The sequence below is a fragment of the Dipodomys ordii genome, unplaced genomic scaffold (genome assembly GCF_000151885.1).
Source record: "Dipodomys ordii isolate 6190 unplaced genomic scaffold, Dord_2.0 Scaffold22, whole genome shotgun sequence".
Lineage (NCBI taxonomy): Eukaryota > Metazoa > Chordata > Mammalia > Rodentia > Heteromyidae > Dipodomys > Dipodomys ordii.
Genome location: NW_012267238.1, coordinates 14,740,792 through 14,761,691, shown reverse-complemented (window position 1 = coordinate 14,761,691; position 20,900 = coordinate 14,740,792). Strand labels below are relative to the sequence as shown.

Below are 20,900 nucleotides of genomic sequence, written 5' to 3'. Positions count from 1 at the left end.
TCTTCTTTCACAACCATTTAAGGTCCAGTCATCCAATTACTCCATAGTTCATCAGAGCTTGGAAACCCCCGCAGGCCTCTCAAATCAACCTCAGACCCCAGCTGCCTTGCCAGCCCAGTCTACTCCCAAGGGAAAAGCTAAGACTCTGGGGCTCTGAACTTCTCCTATTAGTCTTAAAGTGACATAAGCAAAGGAAAACTCAACTTGTGATATCCAGACCTCAAAGCAAAGGAAAACTAAACTTGTGATATCCAGACTGCAACAAGAGTTTGAGGATTCCATGCTAACTTTCAAAAATTATAAAAAGATGAGCGCTGTTGTCCTGAATACAACACTATATGTATTTGATGCGCGTCTTTTTCTACTGTTGGTGGTAAGCAGCACACACTCATCCCTTCTGGCTCTGCAGCCAGTAGATTGTTAGGGCTGTAGCCATGTCACAGCCATGCCTGCTTAGTGTTCAGCTCAGTGGCAGACAACATCTGCCAGTGTGGTAGCTCCACTGCCTACTGCTGCCCCTATAGCCTCTGAAGGTTCTTGTCTCAAGAATTAGACAAATGAAGTCTACAGATAAGGATGACTGGGAAGAATTTGATTTGGTAGAGAAGTAACTTGATGGAAAGGCTCTTATTGGGGGAAGCATTGGAGGGAGGGGTCCTGGTGGCTGGGTGTAGGCATTTATATGATTCATTTTGTATGATAATTAGGTGTTTTGGAAGGTGACGCTTTATTGGTCAGGTACCACAACATTCTGATTGGCTATGAATTCCTAATCAGGTCCCTTCTGCAAATCCTATCCCTAGAGTCACTGGGAAATCAAAACTAGTAGAGGTTAGGGATGGGAACAGAGGCAAGATGATCTAAAACAAGATTTCTTTTGCATCTGGTTTCAGCTTATAAGGCTAAGATGCTGTCCATTAGTCCTGGGTTTTAACTAATCTAACTTCCATATTGGTTCATATTCATTGAACACAGTAAGAACTCAGAAACATACTTTGTTGTCAAGGATCTTACAATCTACTGTAGAGAAGGAAAGAAGAAGGACTCAAATAACTATTGCTAGATTTGTGCAGACTTTACTATGTGCCTATCAGATAGCCCTGCCGGTTAGAGGGAATAAGTAGTTAAAGGATTTGGAACCCTTAGTTGGGTTTTAAAAGTCATGGTCTTATTCTCTGGAAAGTGTTAGCAACTGATTTCTATACAGCATCTACATTGTGCTGAGTACATTACATGTAACTATCCAATGACTCATGAAGTTCAAGAAATTGAAGTTCTAAAAGGTTACGTTACAAGCCCCAAATCACTCAGCTAGACTCATAAATCTACAAGCCTCCAAAACCTGATGCCTTTGGCTATAGGGGACCCTTTGCTGCTCTGTGCTAACTGAAAAATTGCTCCCTCCAGGTGGCTCTTGCTCCTGTTGGCTTCCTTCCTTGGGGGTCAAGAAAGAGACTTCAGATATTGTGGCCTGCAGATACTTTGCCCTTGTGTACCTCTAGAGGAATATGTGACTGGATAGGCTGATGGTGATTGGCCACTCCTCTGAAAAGGTTTTTTTTTTTGTTTTTTTTGTTTTTTTTTTTGTCATCGTGGGGCCTGAACTCTGGGCCTGGGTGCTGTCTCTCAGCTCTTCAGCTCAAGGCTAGCACTCTACCACTTGAGCCTCAGCCCCACTTCCAGCTTTTTCTGCTTATGTGGTGCTGAGAAATCAAACCCAGGGCCTCATGCATGCAAGGCAAGCACTCTACCACTGAGCCACCTTCCCAGCCCCTGAAAAGGATTTTTTTTCTCTGGTATTCATTCATTCTTTCATTTGTTCAACATGCAGTCATAGGACACTGGACATGCAGTACTATGTTTGTTCCTCAATATGTGTCTGAGATGCACATGTCTAGAGCAGGAGGCAGGAAAGAGAGTCAATAAAGCTCCTCTTCAGGTGTCACACCATGCAATGGAGACTGAGATACCACTCTGCCTTCGAAGACTCTCAGTCTAGTGCCTGCTTTGATCCTGCACTGCTATGTGAGCTGGTCTTTTCCTTCCTTCCTCTCACTAACTTTGATTCACTTGGGTACCAAAAGCCCCACCTCAAGACCTCATGTCCCCACAGACCAACTGGCATAATTCGAAATAGAATTCACCTAGTTCCCCAAGAGACTTCAAGGAAGATCAAGATGCGATTGCATCCCTGGTTGCATGGTGTGCACTCTACAGTAGCACCTCTGAACAGACCGGGTTGGGGGAGGGGGAGACAGGAATAAACAGAGAGTTTCATGGAGAGCATCAGTGACAACTAGATACATAATCTATGGGGACTGATGAACTGACAGGCTAGCCAGTGGGTGGTTGACCAAAACAAAAAATATTTTATGACTTTCAAGGTTGAGTTGCTATATTCTGGAGGAATAACTGAGTGCTGGCCACCGACCGTTGAGAGGTTGAAAGGTCAATAGGTCAGTCCCCACCCTCTTTCCAGTTCTAGGATCACTGGCGCCTTGTGTGTGTGCTTGCCCAGGAACTGAGACAAACAGGGAAATTCACAAGGAAATCCCACTGTTCCTGAAGTATTTTCTGTCAGCCTAAACTTGTCATCAGAGCCATGACTGAGGAATGACCACATTATCCTGAGACTTTGGCCTAGAAATTGCTGCTTCCTGTCACATCTTGCCAGTCATTAGAGGTTCCCCCCTGAGGTCACAGTACCACACCCAGGGGCCAGTTTAGGGACGAGGCAGGCATGCCAGGGACCCACACACACACCCAGGCAGAGGGCTGGAAAAGAAAGGACCTCTGAGGTGTACCCTCACCCTGTGTGGATCCCTTTCAGGATTTCCTCACCATATTAGACTCTGTTGACCACGGAATCATCTCCAGCAACTCTGTCTACCTAGTAGACAGACATTTCTGCCTTACGTGACACTGAGATCTAAGTCACCTTGACTTCCACACATTGACTTTGCTATTTTTCCTCATGGCCACACAAACACAAGTCAGATTTATTCTTTTCTCACAGAACAGTCCTTCCTAAATTTGAAGAATATCCACTCTGCCTTCTCTTTTTCAGGTTTTACTGAGCCCCTTTCTCCAATCCATTCCAGCATCCTCACCTACAGAACAATTGCCCTATCATCCTTATGACTCCTTCTCCTGACCCTGACCCTCATTTCTCCTTCCACCTAAGAAGAGTGCGTCACTCCCCACACACATCTGGCTTCTAGTGTGTGAGTTCATATCAGTCCCATGATATCCACCCTCCTCCTCTTCACATTCCAGCAGCTGCTCAGGATCCCCCCCATCCTCCCATGTTGCATCCTGTCTTTCATCGCTTATCTCCTCTATATTGCCTTATCTCATGTGTATACTTCTCATCTCCAAAACAAATTCATCCTTCAGTCCTGCATTCCCCAATGGCTCTTCTGTACTCTATTTCATCACCAAACTTCTTAGGACACATTATCTTCCCCTTCCATTTATACTTAACCCCATGCAGTAAGATTCCTTTTCACCACTCCAGTAAAAGTGGTCTGTGAAAGTCACAGATGATCTTCCAGACACTGACTCCAACAAGCACTCCTCAATCTCTGTCTCATAGAGACCTATTTGTTGAATTAAGTTTTATACCTAGTATATTTCCTAGCATCCAGAGGTTACCCTGCCTGAGACTTTTCTTTGAGTTAGAACAAAAATTTCAATAAATGATTTGATATGTTACTATAATGTTAGAGAGAGAGAGAGAGAGAGAGTGTGTGTGTGTGTGTGTGTGTGTTGTGTGTGCATCCAGAATATCACAGGAACCCATAGAAGAAAATTCACACTACCCTAAGGACAGGGAATACGATTGGTCAGAGAAAGCTTTTTAGAAGAGATGACATTTGAGCTGGGCCCTATAGGTTTTTTTTTAATTTAAGTTTCATTGTAAAGGTGATGTACAGAAAAGTTACAGCTACATAATAAGATGAGTACATTTTGTTTTGAACAGTGTTACTCCCTCCCTCATTTTCTCCCACTTTTTCTCCTTCTGATACCACCCCCCAGTTGTAAAGTTCATTTACAACATAGTATCTAGTGAGTATCACTGCTGAATTGGTTCACTTTTTGTCCCCTTCCCTGCCCCAAATCAGATAAACCTGTATGTAAGACAAAAGGTACAGAGATGAAAAACACTGAAAAAGAGAATAAACAAAAGGGGAAAAGAAATAAAAAAGAGATAACTGAAAACAGTATAATAAAAACTTCTTGTTTCCATTTCTTGGAGTTCATTTCAATAAACATCATTTTATATGGTTATATGCAAACAGCTATTGAGCCATTGTGATCCTCTCCTAAGAATATCTTCTTTTGTTTTCATTGTGTGAATGTCTAGAGTGATGTTTAATTACATGTTCAGGTGTAATTATTTGTCTTTTACTATCCATTGGATTAACTGTAGATTTATAGACATATTCTAGTCATTACAAGTGAGGAAAGCCATGCAGCGTTTGTTTCTTTGGGTCTGGCTTACTTGGCTTAATATAATTTTTTCCAAGTCTTTCCATTTCTTTAGGAATGGGGTAATATCATTTTTCTGATGGAAGCATAGACCTTCATTGTGTCTATATACTACATTTTCTTTTTTATTTATTTTTGTCTTTTTTTTTGGTCGTTCATGGGGCTTGAACTCTGGGCCTGGGCACTGTCTCTCAGCTCCTCTGCTCAAGGCTAGTGCTCTACCATTGAGTCACAGCACCACTTCCAGTTTTCTGGTGGTTTATTGGAGATAAGAGTTTCACAGACTTTCCTGCCCAGGCTGGCTTTGAACAGTGATCCTCAGATCTCAGCCTCCTGAATAGCTTGGATTACAGGCATGAGCCACCATCACCTAGCCTAATGTACTACATTTTCTTGATCCATTTATCTACTGAGGGCCATCTGAGTTGGTTCCATATCTTAGATATAGTAAATAATTCTACAATGAACATGGTTGTGTTGGTGGTTTTAATGTAGGCTAGATAGTTGTCATTTGGGTAAATTAGGCCCTACAATTTGAGTAGGAGTTTGCTTGGGCACACAGGAACCTTCTAAACAGAGAGACCAGTGAAAGGGCCTACATGGCTGAGGAGCAGCAAAATGTTGGAAGTCGAGGATAGATAATAAGCAATCAGGCTGGGACTAGAGGGAACATCACCTAGGGAATTTGAATATAACCCAGGAGAAATCCTGTTAGGATTTTTAAAAAATAAGTGGCCTATGCAAACTTGTGCACAATAAGATATGGAAAATCAGTTGAAAATGAAAGATAGATTTGAAGGAGGTGAAATCAGTCATTACAGGATCACAGCCTCTCCAAGTGTCTCTCAAAGTGTGCTCCACCACAGACATGAAGGAATGACACAACACAGTCAGGTCTGTGGTCAAATAAGTCTAGAAGATGCTGGGCTGCACAGATTTCTTCATGTGGGACTCCTCAGTGTTTCTCATACATGTTCTATGTGATATGTTTAACATACAGAGGTGTCCAAAGCTATTTTACCATGCACCTTTTCCTGAGAGCATTTTAAGGGCATAAACCTTAATGGAATGTGTAAAATAGAGGGGGAAGACCTAGAGTTTCATAATTCTGTCATCTCTAGTTCCTGGAAGGAAAAGAAATGGTTTTCCATAGGGTGATAACTGATATTCTCACTGGACTCTGCTGTGGGAATCCTGCATGTGTTTTTCACTGAGACAATAGAGCAGGCTTCCATGGAAATATGAATGGTAGCTTTTAGTCATTCTGTTTGGAGACAGGCTTAGCAAGTTCACCTGCTCCTCCCAGGTCGCTCATATTTGTTCAGGCCTGAAAGAGGTCAGACCAGGTGCTTGAAAGAATGGCAGGTCCTGACCCTGGAACACAGAAACCAGGTCTACCACCCCTGGAATGCTCTACTACCCCCACCACCAACCCTCACACTACATTTGCTAGCTTGCAGATGGAGGGGCAGAATATCACTTCCTTAACCCAGGAGTGTCTGTATCCCAGGTGATGGGTACTCGCTCCAGCTGGCCATGGTCTCCTCTCATCGCACTGTTTTATAGCTTTCCCAGACCCAGGCAGAGATCACCCTTGCTGCAAGGGGAGAGGAGAACAAATATCCACCCATCCTCCTGTGTTTTTAAGTGAGCCCTGACTTTGGAATGCTTTCCCTGGCGGCTCCAGTGCCATTTCCCAGTTAAGTCCTCAGGGTCAAGAAGTCTAGGCCATTCCCTGTGTGGCTTGGGAGGTGCATTTTTCCCCATCACAGGAATTCCCCACTAGAGAAGCATCCAATGTTCCCCTGCTGCTGCCAGGGCTTCAGGGTGGAGAGTTCAAAAGTTCAAAGCAGGACACATAAGCAAGAGCCTCCTAGAAGGGATGGACAGCTTCTGCCAGGACATAAGGACAGCAGGAGACAGGAGCAGTCAAATCTGGGCTGCCCAGAGTAAGGAGCCCTGATTAGATCCCTTAGGTGGGTGGGGGAGTGGGTACTAATGCTCCCCTTGAAGAGTGGCCACCTGCACAAAGAAGATTGCAAGGTACCCATTCTCTAGATTATCCTAGCTGCAGTTGCTCTTACTAAGAACTCTTGGGACCTCCTCCCAAGCCCCCAGTGTATCAACTCCAACATCAAAGTTAAGTGGCTTGTGCTCCTCCTCCTCCAACACTCTCTGATTAGGAAACTGAGACCCAGAGAGAAAGAGAGAGAGACAGACAGACAGACAGACAGACAGACAGAGACAGACAGAGGAGATTCAAGCAAGTGTTTGCAGGCAGAGAAAGAACATGGTTTTTCTGCATTCCTGTTGAGTGTCTTCTTCACCATGTGTCTTTCTCGATGGAGAAAGCTTTGGTACCAATTTAATTTTATCACTGATGAATCTATATTGGTTTTTAAACTAAGCTAAGTTTGATCCAGATCCAAATTCCAGCAGCAGCACATACCAAGTTCAGTAGAATAAGTAACCCTAGGCAAAAGGCATCTACAATTCAGGATTCCTTCTCTGCAAGTATTACTAATTTCAGTGTTGTATGAAAGGAGAGAAGGCTAGCACTCTCCATGACAAGTATGGAAGAGGCTTTTAGACCTGACAACATATACCATGAAGACACTGACACTTATTTTGTGGCATATAACCATTTGTAATGAAACTAGGTAAATTGTGGAGATGGGTGGTATTTAAAAGATTGGGGAGAATGAGAAAAGGGATGACATTGATCAAGATGCATTGCATTCAAAGACTGGCATATTGAATTGAAAACCCCTTTATAAAACATCTTAAAAGATAATGATAATAAAAAATTTTATTGTGAAAATGCTGTAAAAATAATTTTTTTAAAATAGTACTCACTTCATAAATTAATGTGAATATTAAAGAGTATATATAAAGTGTGATGTCCTATAGGTAATAAATACTCAGCAAAGATTAACTATTGTTAGCATTTTCATGTGTGTACCATTTGAATTTGTGTTATGGTGTGCATTTGGATGCACACAGACAGATTGAGAAAAGTTTTTCCACCTGAGCCATTTCACTTTCCATTTTTATTTTGAAATTTTGTTTTATTTACTAGCTTTTAATTACATTAACAAGTTGTCTGGCAAATTCACAACACTAATTTGCCATATATCTATCCTTCCTTAAACCACCATTGAACTGTATCGGCTCACCACAGGATTTCATGAGATATGGATAGATGGGTGAATGGTGGGTGGAAGAATGCATGTATGCACGTGCATGGAGAGATGGATGGAGAGCTCGATGGGGAGATTGATGGAGAGAAGACTGATGAAGGAATGATGAATGGATGAATGGTGCTAAGTCAGTTACTAGGGTACTTACTCCTGGTGCAGACTGATTTCATGAAAAGCCATAAGGGAAAGGATGAAGAACTGGAATAATATGGTGAAGGTCCCAGAGATCTTGACAAATTCAGTGAAAGCAAGGGAAGGAGAAGGAGAAGATATAGTCAGAGACTAAAATGAGGCCAGTATGAAATCCTAAAGTAGGAGTGGTACCAGATGATGGAAAGCCCAATCTGGCAGTTCTGGAGTTCTAGGAAGTCTTGGTCCAGGACATTAGATGAAGGGGTCAACAGAGCCTTTTGTACAATTCCGAGTGTATAAAATGAACTGAAGTGAGGTATACTCAATATTCCATCCATTTTTCTAAGAGAACCAGGGAGTTTTCTTATATAGAACTGAATTACATATGAAATAGTAATCATATGCCAACCAAAAATATTTATAATTCTTGCTTTATTTTTATATCACCAGATGATGGTTAGTGCTCCTTAGAGGTCTTTGTGAGAAGTGGGAGGAGGAGAGAGGGGAGAGAGAGAGAGAGACAGAGAGAGAGAAAACAGGCATGGCTTGTTATGGCTTGTTTTGTTGTCTGACCTTTTTAGCTTTTAGCCCCAGGCTAGCTGCAGAGTAATGCTGGAAGTCCTGTAAATAGTAAAAATCTCTCCAGCATCTAAAGAAATACTGTTCCCCACTCCCAGTTCAAATACTTGAAATTCATACTCAGAACAAAAAATGGCTGTAAATTTTGACTTGGCATGCACTGCATTATATTTATGGATGGAAGGTTTTACTTATTTCTATTCATGGTAAAATTGTCCTTCAGTATCCAAGGGAGATTGGTTCCAGAACTTTTCTGGATACCAAAGCTATGCAGGCTCAAATCCCTTATTAAATATTTGCATTCAACCAATGAACAAGCTCCTGTTTACTTTATATGATCTCTATATTTTTTATAATAGCTTATACTATCTAAATACCTTATCGACTATTGTTATACTGCATTGCTTAAGTAATAATGACAAGACAAAATATCAGCGCATATTCAGTACTAACAGTATTCTTTAAAATAGTTTTGACTTTGGATTGGTTGAATCCATGGCTATAGCACGTGAAGATACTGGCAAAATTATTGAGAACCTATTATGTACCAAACACTGTACTGATTGCTAAAGGATTGTTAAAGTGTTAAATGCATTATTGAGAGAAACTACAAAAACTTTTTAAGAACTTGAAATGTATGGCAATTGGTATGTAGTTATTCTGAGATAGAGAGATGGAGGGGGTGATTGTACTGACTGATACTCAGGTGACCTTAAAGGGGAATATATCATAGCCCCCTTTATGTTGTCTTTTTTAATATATATTTTATTGTAAAGACACTGTACAGATGGGGTTTACAGTTAGGTAATGAGTACATTTCCTATCTAGCATTGTTACTCCCTCCTTTGTTTTTATGCTGTCTTTCTGAGGTAGACAGCAGTCATGAATCTTCCCGGAGCACACAGGAATTCAAGGCTGAAGTTGTGTGCTTCCCATTGTCCAAAGCAATTCCTTACACCTCACTTTCCTTCTGAACGGTGTTCTAGAGTTATCTAGAAAAGAGTCATCTAGAAAACTGGTCTCTTTTCTAGAGAGCTCTACTATCTTCTCAGAATTAGATCTCTGATCACTAAACTTTACATTCTCCTTGCTATAAGGGCTCCCTGTTTTCATGGCCAGGGTTGAAACTTGACCTTGAAGGGAGAGGCCACTACTTCCCTAAAAGCCTAGAAGAGCTGTGTTCTCTCTCAGAACTAGGAAGTGGGATTTCAGCTATTACTGCTGACTTAAACCATTTATGACTCTCCCTTTCACACACTCGGGTACAAACCAGGCGTGGTACACACCAGTAATCCAGCTGGAGAGGCTGAGGTAAGAGGGATGCAGATTCAAGAGCAGTTTGGACTATATAGTGAAACTCTGTCTCATAACAATCAGACCACAAAAAAGAAACTTATACAGGAGAGAAGGAGCAAGATAGCATAGCAAGTGCCCTCCTGTCAGTACTTTATTATTATAAATAAGAACTACAGCCCCCCAACCCCCAGAACAGTGTTTAGTATATTATAGTCAAAAATGCACCTGAAAATTATAGCTAATAGTACAATATTGTATACTTGAAAATCCATAAAAAGATAACCATGTGCAGAATGGATATATTAATTAGCTTAAGTATGGTAATCATTTTATTATATTTCCAAATATGAAGTCATCATGTATAAGTTAATAGATACAATTTTAATTGATCAATTAAACTTCAGTTGAGATGAAAAAAAAAAACACCTTCAGTTTTAATCCCCATAGCAGCCCACAAATGTTGGCCAGGTAGTTACCATTATGCACATTAACAAGTGGGAAACTGAAGCAGAATAGAACATAAAGTGACATGTACAAGGCCACATAAAACTGTGGACAGCTAGGCCAGTTCCATAAATCAGCCAGCCCAAGCACAATTAGTCACTGGCTCTGTAGCTCTGCCCTGCAAAGTGACCCCATGTCTTTGTGTTTCTATCAGCAACTCTGAATAACCAATACTCTTAGAAGACGAAGACAGCAGCACAGCTTTGCCCATTTGCTGGCACTGATGCTGAGCAGGAACACATGTGAAATGATGAGGTTGGGAGGGTGTTTTCTGGATCATCTCAGTGTTGCCCACTCCTAGTAGTGACTGGTCTCATCAGAGAGATGCTTTGAGGGTACAGAAGGCACCAGTGCTCTCTAGCAAAACAACAAACCTTTTCATAGCTGGTCCCAAGTGGGTCCCAAATGGTGATCCACACAAGGTTGGGAATGCAGAGCACTTGTTTCTATTACATTCCTCCGCACTCCTGTATCAACTGTGGATCACTCAAGGTATTTTTCTCAGTGAACATGGCCTCCCAGACTGTTATTCATCACAAATGAATTCGTAAGATGTAAACTATTTTTATCCATGCATTAAGTAATTTTGATTACTTCATCCCATACTCATTTACAGACAGACTCAGAATGGAGAATCAGGGCTGGTGGCGTGGCTCAAGTGGTAGAATACCTGCTTAGCAAATACAAGAATCAGATAGCAACAGTGAAGAGTCTTGTTCAGAGATCTCAGGTTCAGGAGTCTTACTGCAAATGAGCAAGATATTTCTCTCAGTTTAGGCAGACCACAAACTTTAGAAGAAAAATTAAGAAAGTAGAGATGTAGCTCAAGTTGTAGAATGCCAGCCTTGAGTGAAAAAAAACAATGAAAGTGTAAGCCTGACTACAAGCCCCAATACTGGCACAAAAATTAAAAGAAAGAAAAATTAAGTTATGAAATTCAAATGAATAATGTCATTTTGGGAAGACCTGGAGGCAAACTAATGTAGATTACCAAACAAATCTCAAGCAGCTTACTATGCATTGTCTGTATTCGCCAAGGCAGTGATTTTTCAAAGTTTTCTAGACTTCCCATTCAGAATCATCTATTGTGCTTGTTTAAAAAGGGCAATTCCTGGGCCTTATCTCACATTCTCCGAGTGAGGCCAACTATGAGGAAGCCTGGATTTTAAATAAGCTCACAAATAGATTCTTTTAGTCCTGTAAGCTGAAAGTCGTCTTCACCAAGGTGTTAGCAGAAGACAGTGGAGCTGTATGGTGACTTTTTTTTCCAGCCTTCTTTACTAGGGAATAGCACCTCGATTTAGAGTCTCCAGTAGAGGAACAACAAGCCTCAAGGTCTATCAAGGAAGATAATTGGAGGCCCCTGGCCATCTGTGCTTGGGGAACCCTGGCTCTTTGTACACATGTGGGTGTGAGTGAGATTCCTTCTGTGATCTCAGATGACCACAGGCTGTAGAGAAGGCAGACCCCATCTCAGTCCTTCTGCATGCCAGGGTCTGCCATGAGATAATAGGGTTGCCACCAGTCCATATTAGACACATTGATGTTGGCTTGGATAAGTGTGAAGCCTAGGGCCTCTCCCCTCTCCCTTTCCAATCCCTGTTCATTGGGGTAAACAGACTTCAACTGCCAGGAGTTCCTAATCCAGCCAAGTGGCAAAAACCCAAGAAAGGAGCCATAATGTCGCCACCCTGGGGCCTGAGCCTCCTCCCTCTCTAGTGCAGGTTGCCATCTGCCGGAGATCTGCAATCGTGTCTTCTTCCCTGCCCCTCCCTCCCACAGGTTTGGAATAAGTTGCCTCGTGCAATTTGAAGACTTTGCCAATGACAATGCTTTCCGTCTGCTCCACAAATACCGCAACAAGTACTGCATGTTCAATGATGATATCCAAGGTATGTTTCCACTCACCTGACAAACACTATTTCCCAGGACTCACCCGGATGCCAAGGGAAAAGACAGGTATCATCTCATAGCTGGGATTCAACTTCCACTTGGCTAACTTTTAGTTCTGTGATGTCAGATAAGTCACTTCACTTTGCTGATCTTTAATTTGCTTGTTTATGAAATGGAAAACATTGCTACTTTAGAGAAGGGTAGGAATTAGATAGATACTCATATATGTGTGTGTGTGGATGGATAGATAGATATTAAATCTTACAGTGATGTCTTTTACTAACTACTTGAACTTGAAAAATCACTTCCCTGACCATACTTTTGTCATGAGTCCTATGGAAATGATGATCATTGCTTTGGAAGAATATTGTAGAAATTTAAAGAACAGATATATAGGAAGGAAGTACTCCCAGTCAGGACCCATCAGATAGAAACATCCATCATTATTTTAAAACATTATTTTCTGTAATGTACTCATGGATATTCTGAACACAAAGTTGTGTCCCTATGAAGAGCTGGGCAAGTCCTTCCCTGCACTTGGCCAGAACGAGCACAGCTGAGAATGATAAACCTGAGAGACATGGGCACCAGGAGCATGAAGTACTTTAAAAGCCAATGTGAGGGCTGGGAAGGTGGCTCAGTGGTAGAGCGCTTGCCTTGCATGCATAAGGCCCTGGGTTCAATTCCTTAGCACCACATAAACAGAAAAAGCCGGAAGTGGTACTGTGGCTCAAATGGTAGAGCATTAGCCTTGAGCTGAAGAGCTGAGGGACAGTGCCCAGGCCCAGAGTTCAGGCCCCACGGCCAGCCAAAAAAAAAAAAAAAAAGCCAATGTGAGCCAGGTGCCCGTGACTCACACCTGTAATCCAAGCTACTCAGGAGGCTGAGATCTGAGGATCATGGACCAAAGCCAGTCCGGGTAGATTGATCCATGAGACTCTTTTTCCAATTAACAACCAAAAATCAGAAGCAGAACTGTGGCTAAAGTGGTACAGTGTCAGCCTTGAATCAAAACTCTAAGCAAGAGCATAAGACTCTGAGTTCAAGCCCCGGTCCTGGCACAAGAAAGGGGGGAAAAGCCAATATGAAGCATCTGCTAGTTCAGATTCAACTTAGTCACCTATTCTAGAGCCCAGAAATTGAGGCACGCCTGTTGCTGTGGAGGGGACAGTGTCTGAGGCTGGAGAGGAGGAAAGCCTCACTGGCAGCATCTCACTTGGTCCATGAGTTCTCAATAAGGAGCACTAGAAGTTATTCCTCATGTATTGTAAGGCTGAAGAGGAACCTTGATGCATCCACATGGGGTATTACTTAGTAAGTAATGGCAAGCAAAGTCTTATTAAATCCAGTGGCCCAATCACAGAAAAAGAACGAGTTGGTGGGAAAAGAACTTGGTCCCTGAGAGTGAAAGATTGGCCAAGAACTCTTTCTCCAAATGATTCCTCTAGAGGCCCCAAAAGGTCACAGCTCTTCATTAAGTGAGTGAAGGTTATGGCTGAGAGAACTCAAGCCCGTGAAATGAGTTAAGGTTTATCACTGACTATTTATGATACATCAGGCACTGTGGTAGGCACTTTACACATTTAGTTCTTCTAAGATATTAGCATCTGTATCTGAAACAGGGGGACTGAGGAACATACAAAGCCCATAAATGTGCTGTGTACTGTTGAGACTAAGCTCTAAGTTTACAAGTACTCATAGTACCTCATGGTACCCAAGTATCTCTTCCTTTCCTGACGGTCCACATTAGGGAATATCAGAAATACACTTTTTTTGTATTTGTCTTGTATTTGCAAGCAGTGGGATAAACAGTTCTAACACAACTTTTGGTGACTGCATTGAAATATGTGACTTCATTGTCTGAAGGTTGGGTGCCCAGTGAGGGAAAAAACCAAAAAGGGAAATCTGAATCCTAATCGTACACTAGCTTCACAGCCTCTCCATTCTTCCTCCTCTTACCCTGAAGCTTGGCCTCTGATAGGCCTTGAATACAACTTTATAGCAAGCCAGGCACAGCACAGGACAGTTGGTGGGGGGGTGGGGAGGGGCCCAAGAAGACTGGCGGAGGGTGGGGTGTCAGGGAGGCATTTTCTCACTGACTTCCAGTCATGTGGTTCACAGCCCAGCCAGCAGGGGTCTGTCTGTGGCCTTGGAGGAAGCACCTGTCAGCTGATCCTGACCATCTCCCCCATCCTACCACCCACCCATGAGTCAGTGGCAGGAAACTCTCCCCTGAGCCACCTGGACTGCCAAGGCCGGAGGGTGGAAGAGGAAAACAATGCAATGTGGGTAGCACACCTGGTATACCAACTCTGGATTACAGACACCCAGACAGTGTGTACATCCTCAAAACGTCATCCACAGGAACCCACCAGAGCCCTGAAGTCAGTCAGCCTCCATCCACCCCCACATTGCTGCCAGAATTTGCCTCTTGGGGGAATAAGACTACTGTGCTATACACTCTCGGTAAGACAGTCCACACTAGCCACTGAACTGTATGGCTTTGGCAGTTGTCTCTATCCTCTGACCCTCCCTCCACTTTTAGTGATCTGATCTCCTTGCCAGTCACTGGTTTCTCCTTGTGAAAATTCTGCTCATACCTCTCCATCATCTTTGCCTGAGTGACTCCTTCACCCTTCATGATTCAGCTTCTCCAATCTGCTTTACCTACCCACCCAGGGGCTCCCAAATGGAACTCTGCCCATTCTTGTGTTCGTCAGTTTTATATTACTATAGTAAATATATGAGAAAGATAAAGGAGTAAAGATGTATCTGGACTTAGAGTCTCAGAGATTTAGTCCATGGCTGACTACCTCCATTGTTTTTGAGACTGGGGTGAGGTAGAGCGTGAACCTTATGGTGGCCAGGAAACAGATAGAGAAAGTGAGGGGGGGCGGGAGAGAGAAACAAATAAGAAGGTTTCAGGAACAAGATAAAATCTCAAGGCACACTTCCAGTTACCTACTTCTTCAAACCAAATCCCACCTCTTTGTTTTCATCTCCGACCCATCAATTGATTAATCCATTGGTGAATCCAGAGCACTAATAACCCGGTCAACTCTCCATGGCTGTATTCTGCTCCTTCATATCCAAACCACAGCAGTTCTCTTCCCTTTCTGTATCCTGATACTTATACTTCATTCTCTGCCTCTTGCAAGAGGCTTCCAGAGGCAGTAACCACATCTTCATTCTTATTCTCCAGCTCCCAGAACATTGTAGGCCCTTAGTAAATGTTAGAGGAGTGAATGAATGAGATGTGCACCTGTGTGGGACATTCTCATCATTGCATCCACCTGTTGGTGTGCTCGTCTACAGTTGACACCTGCCCCATAGCCTTTGTCTTGTCTTCATTGTCATGTCATAAACATTCCCACATATAAATGCACCCACATGTGCCCATACTCAAGTGTAAATACACATGCATGCCGACATGCATACACATGGAGCTTTTTACAATTAAATTCATTTGGTTGAATTTATTGGCTCTTTTGTCCTACCTATGGGTTCTCAGACAAAGCCAAATGAAATAGATTTCTAGTTCTTACAGAAAGTGAAAGAGGGATTTCCCAGTCTTTTCTCAGAAATGAAGGCAGAAGTCATTCATCTAGAGAAGAGCTGACAAACAGCACAGGAATGACAGGCTCTCCATTAATTTATTCTAGCCTTCGATGTGCACAGCCATATAGTGTACATGTAACAGATCACAGTGAAGATGTGGACATGGGGAAGCAGTAACCCAGATCTCCTTAAAGGAAAGGCTTATTGCTTCAGCTTATGACAAGGCTGCCAGCACATCCAGCAGAGCCTCAGCTACAGAGAGCCACTTTGCCCACAGTCTTGCCTGCCAGCAGCAACTCTCACCCACTAACAAAGGGATATGGTGACCCAACCATTTTAGTCCAGTGCAGAACTGAACTCCCAGTGAGGCCGGCTGAGGCCTTCATACCTATATTACCCTGAACACTATAAAACACCCTGAACACTCTTGTATGTCAGAATCTATTTCTCAGGAGTCACAAACTATGACAAATAATTTTGCATACATTGAGCTCTTTAGGTTTCAACAGTGCTTTATACCCATACTATATCACAAGTTCCCAGAAATAGGGCCCTCTTGCTTATGGACAGACAGATACTGCTGCCTTTCTCCATGTTGCTGATGAAGAAACTAAAGTACCAGGGGCAAAAGTTGTTCAAGTTTTGGGTTGACTTAGTGGTAGAGTACTTGCCTAGCATTCATAAAGGTCTGGGTTTGATTCCTCAGTACCACAGAAACAGAAAAAGCTGGAAGTGGCTCTGTGGCTCAAGTGGTAGAGTGCTAGCCTTGAGCTGAAGAGCTGAGGGACAGCACCCAGGCCCAGAGTTCAAGCCCAGGGCTGGCAAAAAAAAAAAAAAATGTTGTTCAAGGTTGCACAGAAAGATAATCACGAAGTCAGGACTAGAACCCAGTTATTTCTAACTCTTTTTCATGGCAGGCTGTTGATTGTTCCCCCATGTGGTGGTGGACTTGATCCTCTTTCTAAGGATTAAATTCAATGTGGTGTCACTGCCCCCACAGCATCCTACCACTGTGGTCCTTTCATTTTCATTGTTCCCATAGCCTCCTCTAACTCCTACCGTTTACACAGCCCAGAATGGGGAGGAGAATCACCTGAAGAGTGAGTGGTTAGTGGGGGAACCAGAGGCCAGCAGGCTGTGATGTGTGTTCCCACCACTAGGGGGTGAGGGGACACCCAAGAGGTCTGAGGAGGAAGGAGTGGACACAGGATTCAGCCCATCCTGCAGATGTCCTTTTCCTTCCAAATACAAAGCAGGGAGAAAGGAAGCCTAAAACCGCACTGTGGTGAGGAAGCTGGAAAGGAATGCCTGCACATGCACAGAATTGAAGGTGCAGAGAGTGAAGGAGAGAGGAAGGAAGCGATCACTAACGCCACAGGGCTGTGTCTCTTTTGCCCAAGCACTTGGGGAAAGCACTTGCGATTGCATTCTCTAACCCCACTGTCCATCAGATTCACAGCAAGCTTCAGCCCAGGCCAGTCTGGACCCTGGCAAGCAAGGCTGTCCATGCACTGATTCATTGCTGGCAGCTTCTTCAGGAATTTTGGAAAAGGCAGAGGCTCAGGTGGCTTTTGTTGTTTCAGCTGGGACCAGAAAATCATGTCCGCTCTGAGGTGAGGAAAGAAGAGAGGCCTGGAAGGGGAAAGGCAGTGGGGATGGTCATGCTCCGGGCCAAGCCAACTTTGACCTCAGAAAGCGGAGCTGCATGCGAGGAACCAGATCACAAATGTTGCTAGCCTAGTGGCCCTAGGCTTCTGGCCTCCGTGTAAACTGACCACACTGTGGCTAGGGACAGGAAAGCCCAACTGGCCCATCAGTTCCACAGCATCCTCTGGCCCACCAGCCTTCCCCAGACCTTCCCTGCACAAGGCCGTCCACGTCCCAGGGCCACATCACCTGTTAGATAGCCTAAATACCATGTCAGGCCAGCATCACCACATGACAGTTTTAAGCTTTCATTAGTGAGCCAAAGTCCTTAACAGTCAGCCATTTAGGCTGAGACAAGTCTAAAGTGGAAACCTCACTTTTCTGCTTTGTGAGTTTAAGCAAAAGAGTTCAGAACATTCTTTTTCCTGTTCTGTAAAATGGAAATAACAGTATTTGCAGCCATGAATAAGAGTTACCAAACACCACCAAAATTGCCAAGATACTCTGTGTGTGTGTGTGTGTGTGTGTGTGTGTGTGTGTGCGTTTATGTTTGTCCTGGGGCTTGAACTCAGGGCCTGCGTACTGTCCCTGAGCTTTTGTGCTGAAGGATAGCACTCTACCAATTGAGCCACAGCTCCACCTCTGGCTTTTTTGGTAATTAACAGGAGATAAGAGCCTCACAGACTTTCCTGCCTGGACAGGCAGATCCTCAGATCTCAGTCTCCTGAGTAGTTAGGATTACACGTGTGAGCCACCAGTGCCTGTTCCAAGATGCTTTTCTAAGGCTAGCATTCACTCGTTGATTAGCAGCTATGCCAACTCCTTGTTAAGCATTTTTATCATTAACCCAGTTATGTCATTTATTGTAAAGGATTGTAGGAATGAGTACATGAGCAGGAACTCAGTCATGGCTTATTACTTAAGTAGTAGTAACAGCAGTACTCAGTCCTAGTACTATTACTAATATAGTAATAGTACCTATTACTAATATCTCTGGGGCATGATAGGTGTCAACACACGGGTATAGGAGGAGGGTACAAGGTTTGAGACCTGAGATAGAAAGTTTCTGATGGAGGTGAGCAAAAACTTGTGTAAGCCCAAGACGGAGGAAGCCTGAGAAGAAGGGGGGCAGGGCCCAAATTCCTTTTCTCCACTTTCCCACAGATGCCCCATTCTCCCAGCATTACATTCTCTACTATGAGAATTTTCTGCCCTCTCTGTGATGATGAATGGACTGGTGCCTCTGCCTAGAACTCTGGTCCCTTTCTTAGCTAATTTGGGTTTGTCCCTCAAGATACTGTATCCGGGACCAAGCCACCGGTATCTGTATGACCCTACATTTTCCCTTGGCCCAGATGTTTCACTGAATAGTGTTCTTGTAGTTTGCAGAATGATCCAAAATTCCCCAGGGACACAGAAGGGATGTGCAGCCAAGAGATGTGAAACACCACTAAGAGAGGATGACCTGAGTGAGGGAAAGAGGGTAGGAGAGGCCTAGTTAGCTCCAGAGGCAACAGTAGCTACAGGCAGATGGGCATGTCAGATGGTCTGTCCTTTATGTAAGACCACAGCTTTCTGTCTAGCTGAGGGTCCACTGCCCTCTCTTCACCACCACTCACACTGAGCCCAGTTCTGGACCTTCTTTAGCTCTCACTTAGTCCTGTACTGAAGAGTCCTCTGGTCCCCCTAGTCTTGTCTCTCCCCAGTCTCTAAAGCTTTCCCTGTCACCAACCCCCATGTTCTGAGGCTATTCTCTGCTTCAAAGTTTTCCCTGGCTGTGAGGTTCACATAAGTCTCATGTGTATAATCTTAGTTCCTCTGAGAACTCAGATGTCAGGCTGCTGGGCAGCTAACACTTTGGAGAGGCTGAAAGGATGGCAATTATTCCCTTTTTTTTCCAAATTGGAAACATAGGCCTAGCCTCACCCTTTGGGGAATCCAAGAACTCAGGAAGACACCCTTGTCACACAGAAAGAATGTTGAGACCATCCTGAAGGCCTTGGCTTGGTGTTCAATGAGGGAAGCCTTACTTTTCTGAACATGTATGCTCCCGGCAACTTGAGAATTAGAACACTTCTGTTTTATTCTTTACCTATTCAAGGCCCAGTGAAGGCCCAGAACAGGCTCTCAGTATGCACTTGATAGGGCAGCAGCTGGCTGCTGGAGGAAGATCATTCTTGCAGATCATGGAAGTTTGTCTAGCTTTAGACTAGAGACTGTCCCATCCTGCAGGCGCCCGGGCCTCTGTGATCATTGTCACCTTAGCCAGAGCCTGAGCCACCCAGATCCCAGCCCTTCCCACTGACAGCAGCTCTGACCTTTCTTTTTTTTTTTTTTTTGGTCCAGTCGTGGGGCCTGAACTCTTGGCCTGGGCGCTGTCCCTCAGCTCTTCAGCTCAAGGCTAGCGCTCTACCACTTGAGCCACAGCGCCACTTCTGGCTTTTTTTTTTCTTTTTGCTTATGTGGTGCTGAGGAATCGAACCCAGGGCCTCATGCATGCCAAGGCAAGCGCTCTACCACTGAGCCACCTTCCCAGCCAGCTCTGATCTTTCTTGATTGGCAGTGGTTTTCTTCCTTTTCCTCCAGGAACCCGTTATTCATCATGGAAACTCTACTAAGCTCTCAGCTTGTCCTTTTGTGTTATTTTCTGATCCTACAACCTCAAGTTTTCAGTTTGTAGGAAATGTCATTATAGAATGTTCCCTATGAAAAAGAAAATGTATTTTTTCTTTCATCAAGATTGGAAACAACCAGCCCTACTCCACATTGGCCAGAGCATTTATGGGCACATTCATGTGCCCACATATTCCTGGACCCCTGGAATTGTTGAGATGGTCACCTCAAAAAACTAAGCAACCGCCTTTCTTTTCATTTTTAAATTCTAGGCCCATAGCCCATGAGCCTCTGCAAAGATGGCGATGGTAGCTTTACTTCTCGAACTTTATCATTCAGGGCGTAGGAATCCCTGTCTTCCTTGTTGGGTTCTGTTCTTATACCTTTGTACTTCCAGAGCTGAGGAGACTGAGGCAGGAGGATCAAGAGTTCCATGAGCGACATGGTGAGACGCTGTCTCAATTAAGATATGAGAAAGAGGTGGGGGGGAGGGGGAGGGGAAGGAGATGAAGAAGCCATTGAAGTAGCCAGTGAGTATGGGGTTTCAGAAGTTCAGAAAGATCTTCCTAAAGAAGTGAAGGAGAAACATCAAATACTGAGAAATCGAGGAAAAGGAAAAGCTGAGAACCAACTACTGAATTTGGCAGGGTGGAAGTTTTTGGTGGTCTTGACAAGAGGTGGCCCCATTCACATGGACTGAGTTTCGCAGAGACTGAGAAGAAAACAGAGATAGTGAATATATTCAACTCTTTAGAAGAGACTGGCTCTCTAGAAAAGTAAGAAATAAGATGAGCCGGGCGCTGGTGGCTCACGCCTGTAATCCTAGCTACTCAGGAGGCTGAGATCTGAGGATCGCGGTTCAAAGCCAGCCCAGGCAGGAGAGACCCTGAGACTCTTATCTCCAATAAACCACCAAAAAACTGGAAGTGGCGCTGTAGCTCAAGTGGTAGAGCGCTCGCCTTGAGCTGAAGAGCTGAGGGACAGCGC

At 43.8% G+C, this 20,900-nt stretch overlaps 1 protein-coding gene across 1 annotated transcript in view; it reads left to right on the top strand.

The window, feature by feature from the left end:
- Positions 1-20,900, top strand: part of Me3 (malic enzyme 3, NADP(+)-dependent, mitochondrial) — a 200,179-nt gene that overhangs the window by 164,862 nt on the left and 14,417 nt on the right. The window contains exon 7 of the mRNA XM_013013980.1: positions 11,985-12,094. Coding sequence (XP_012869434.1) covers positions 11,985-12,094 — 110 coding nt within the window. The remainder of the gene's footprint in view (positions 1-11,984; positions 12,095-20,900) is intronic.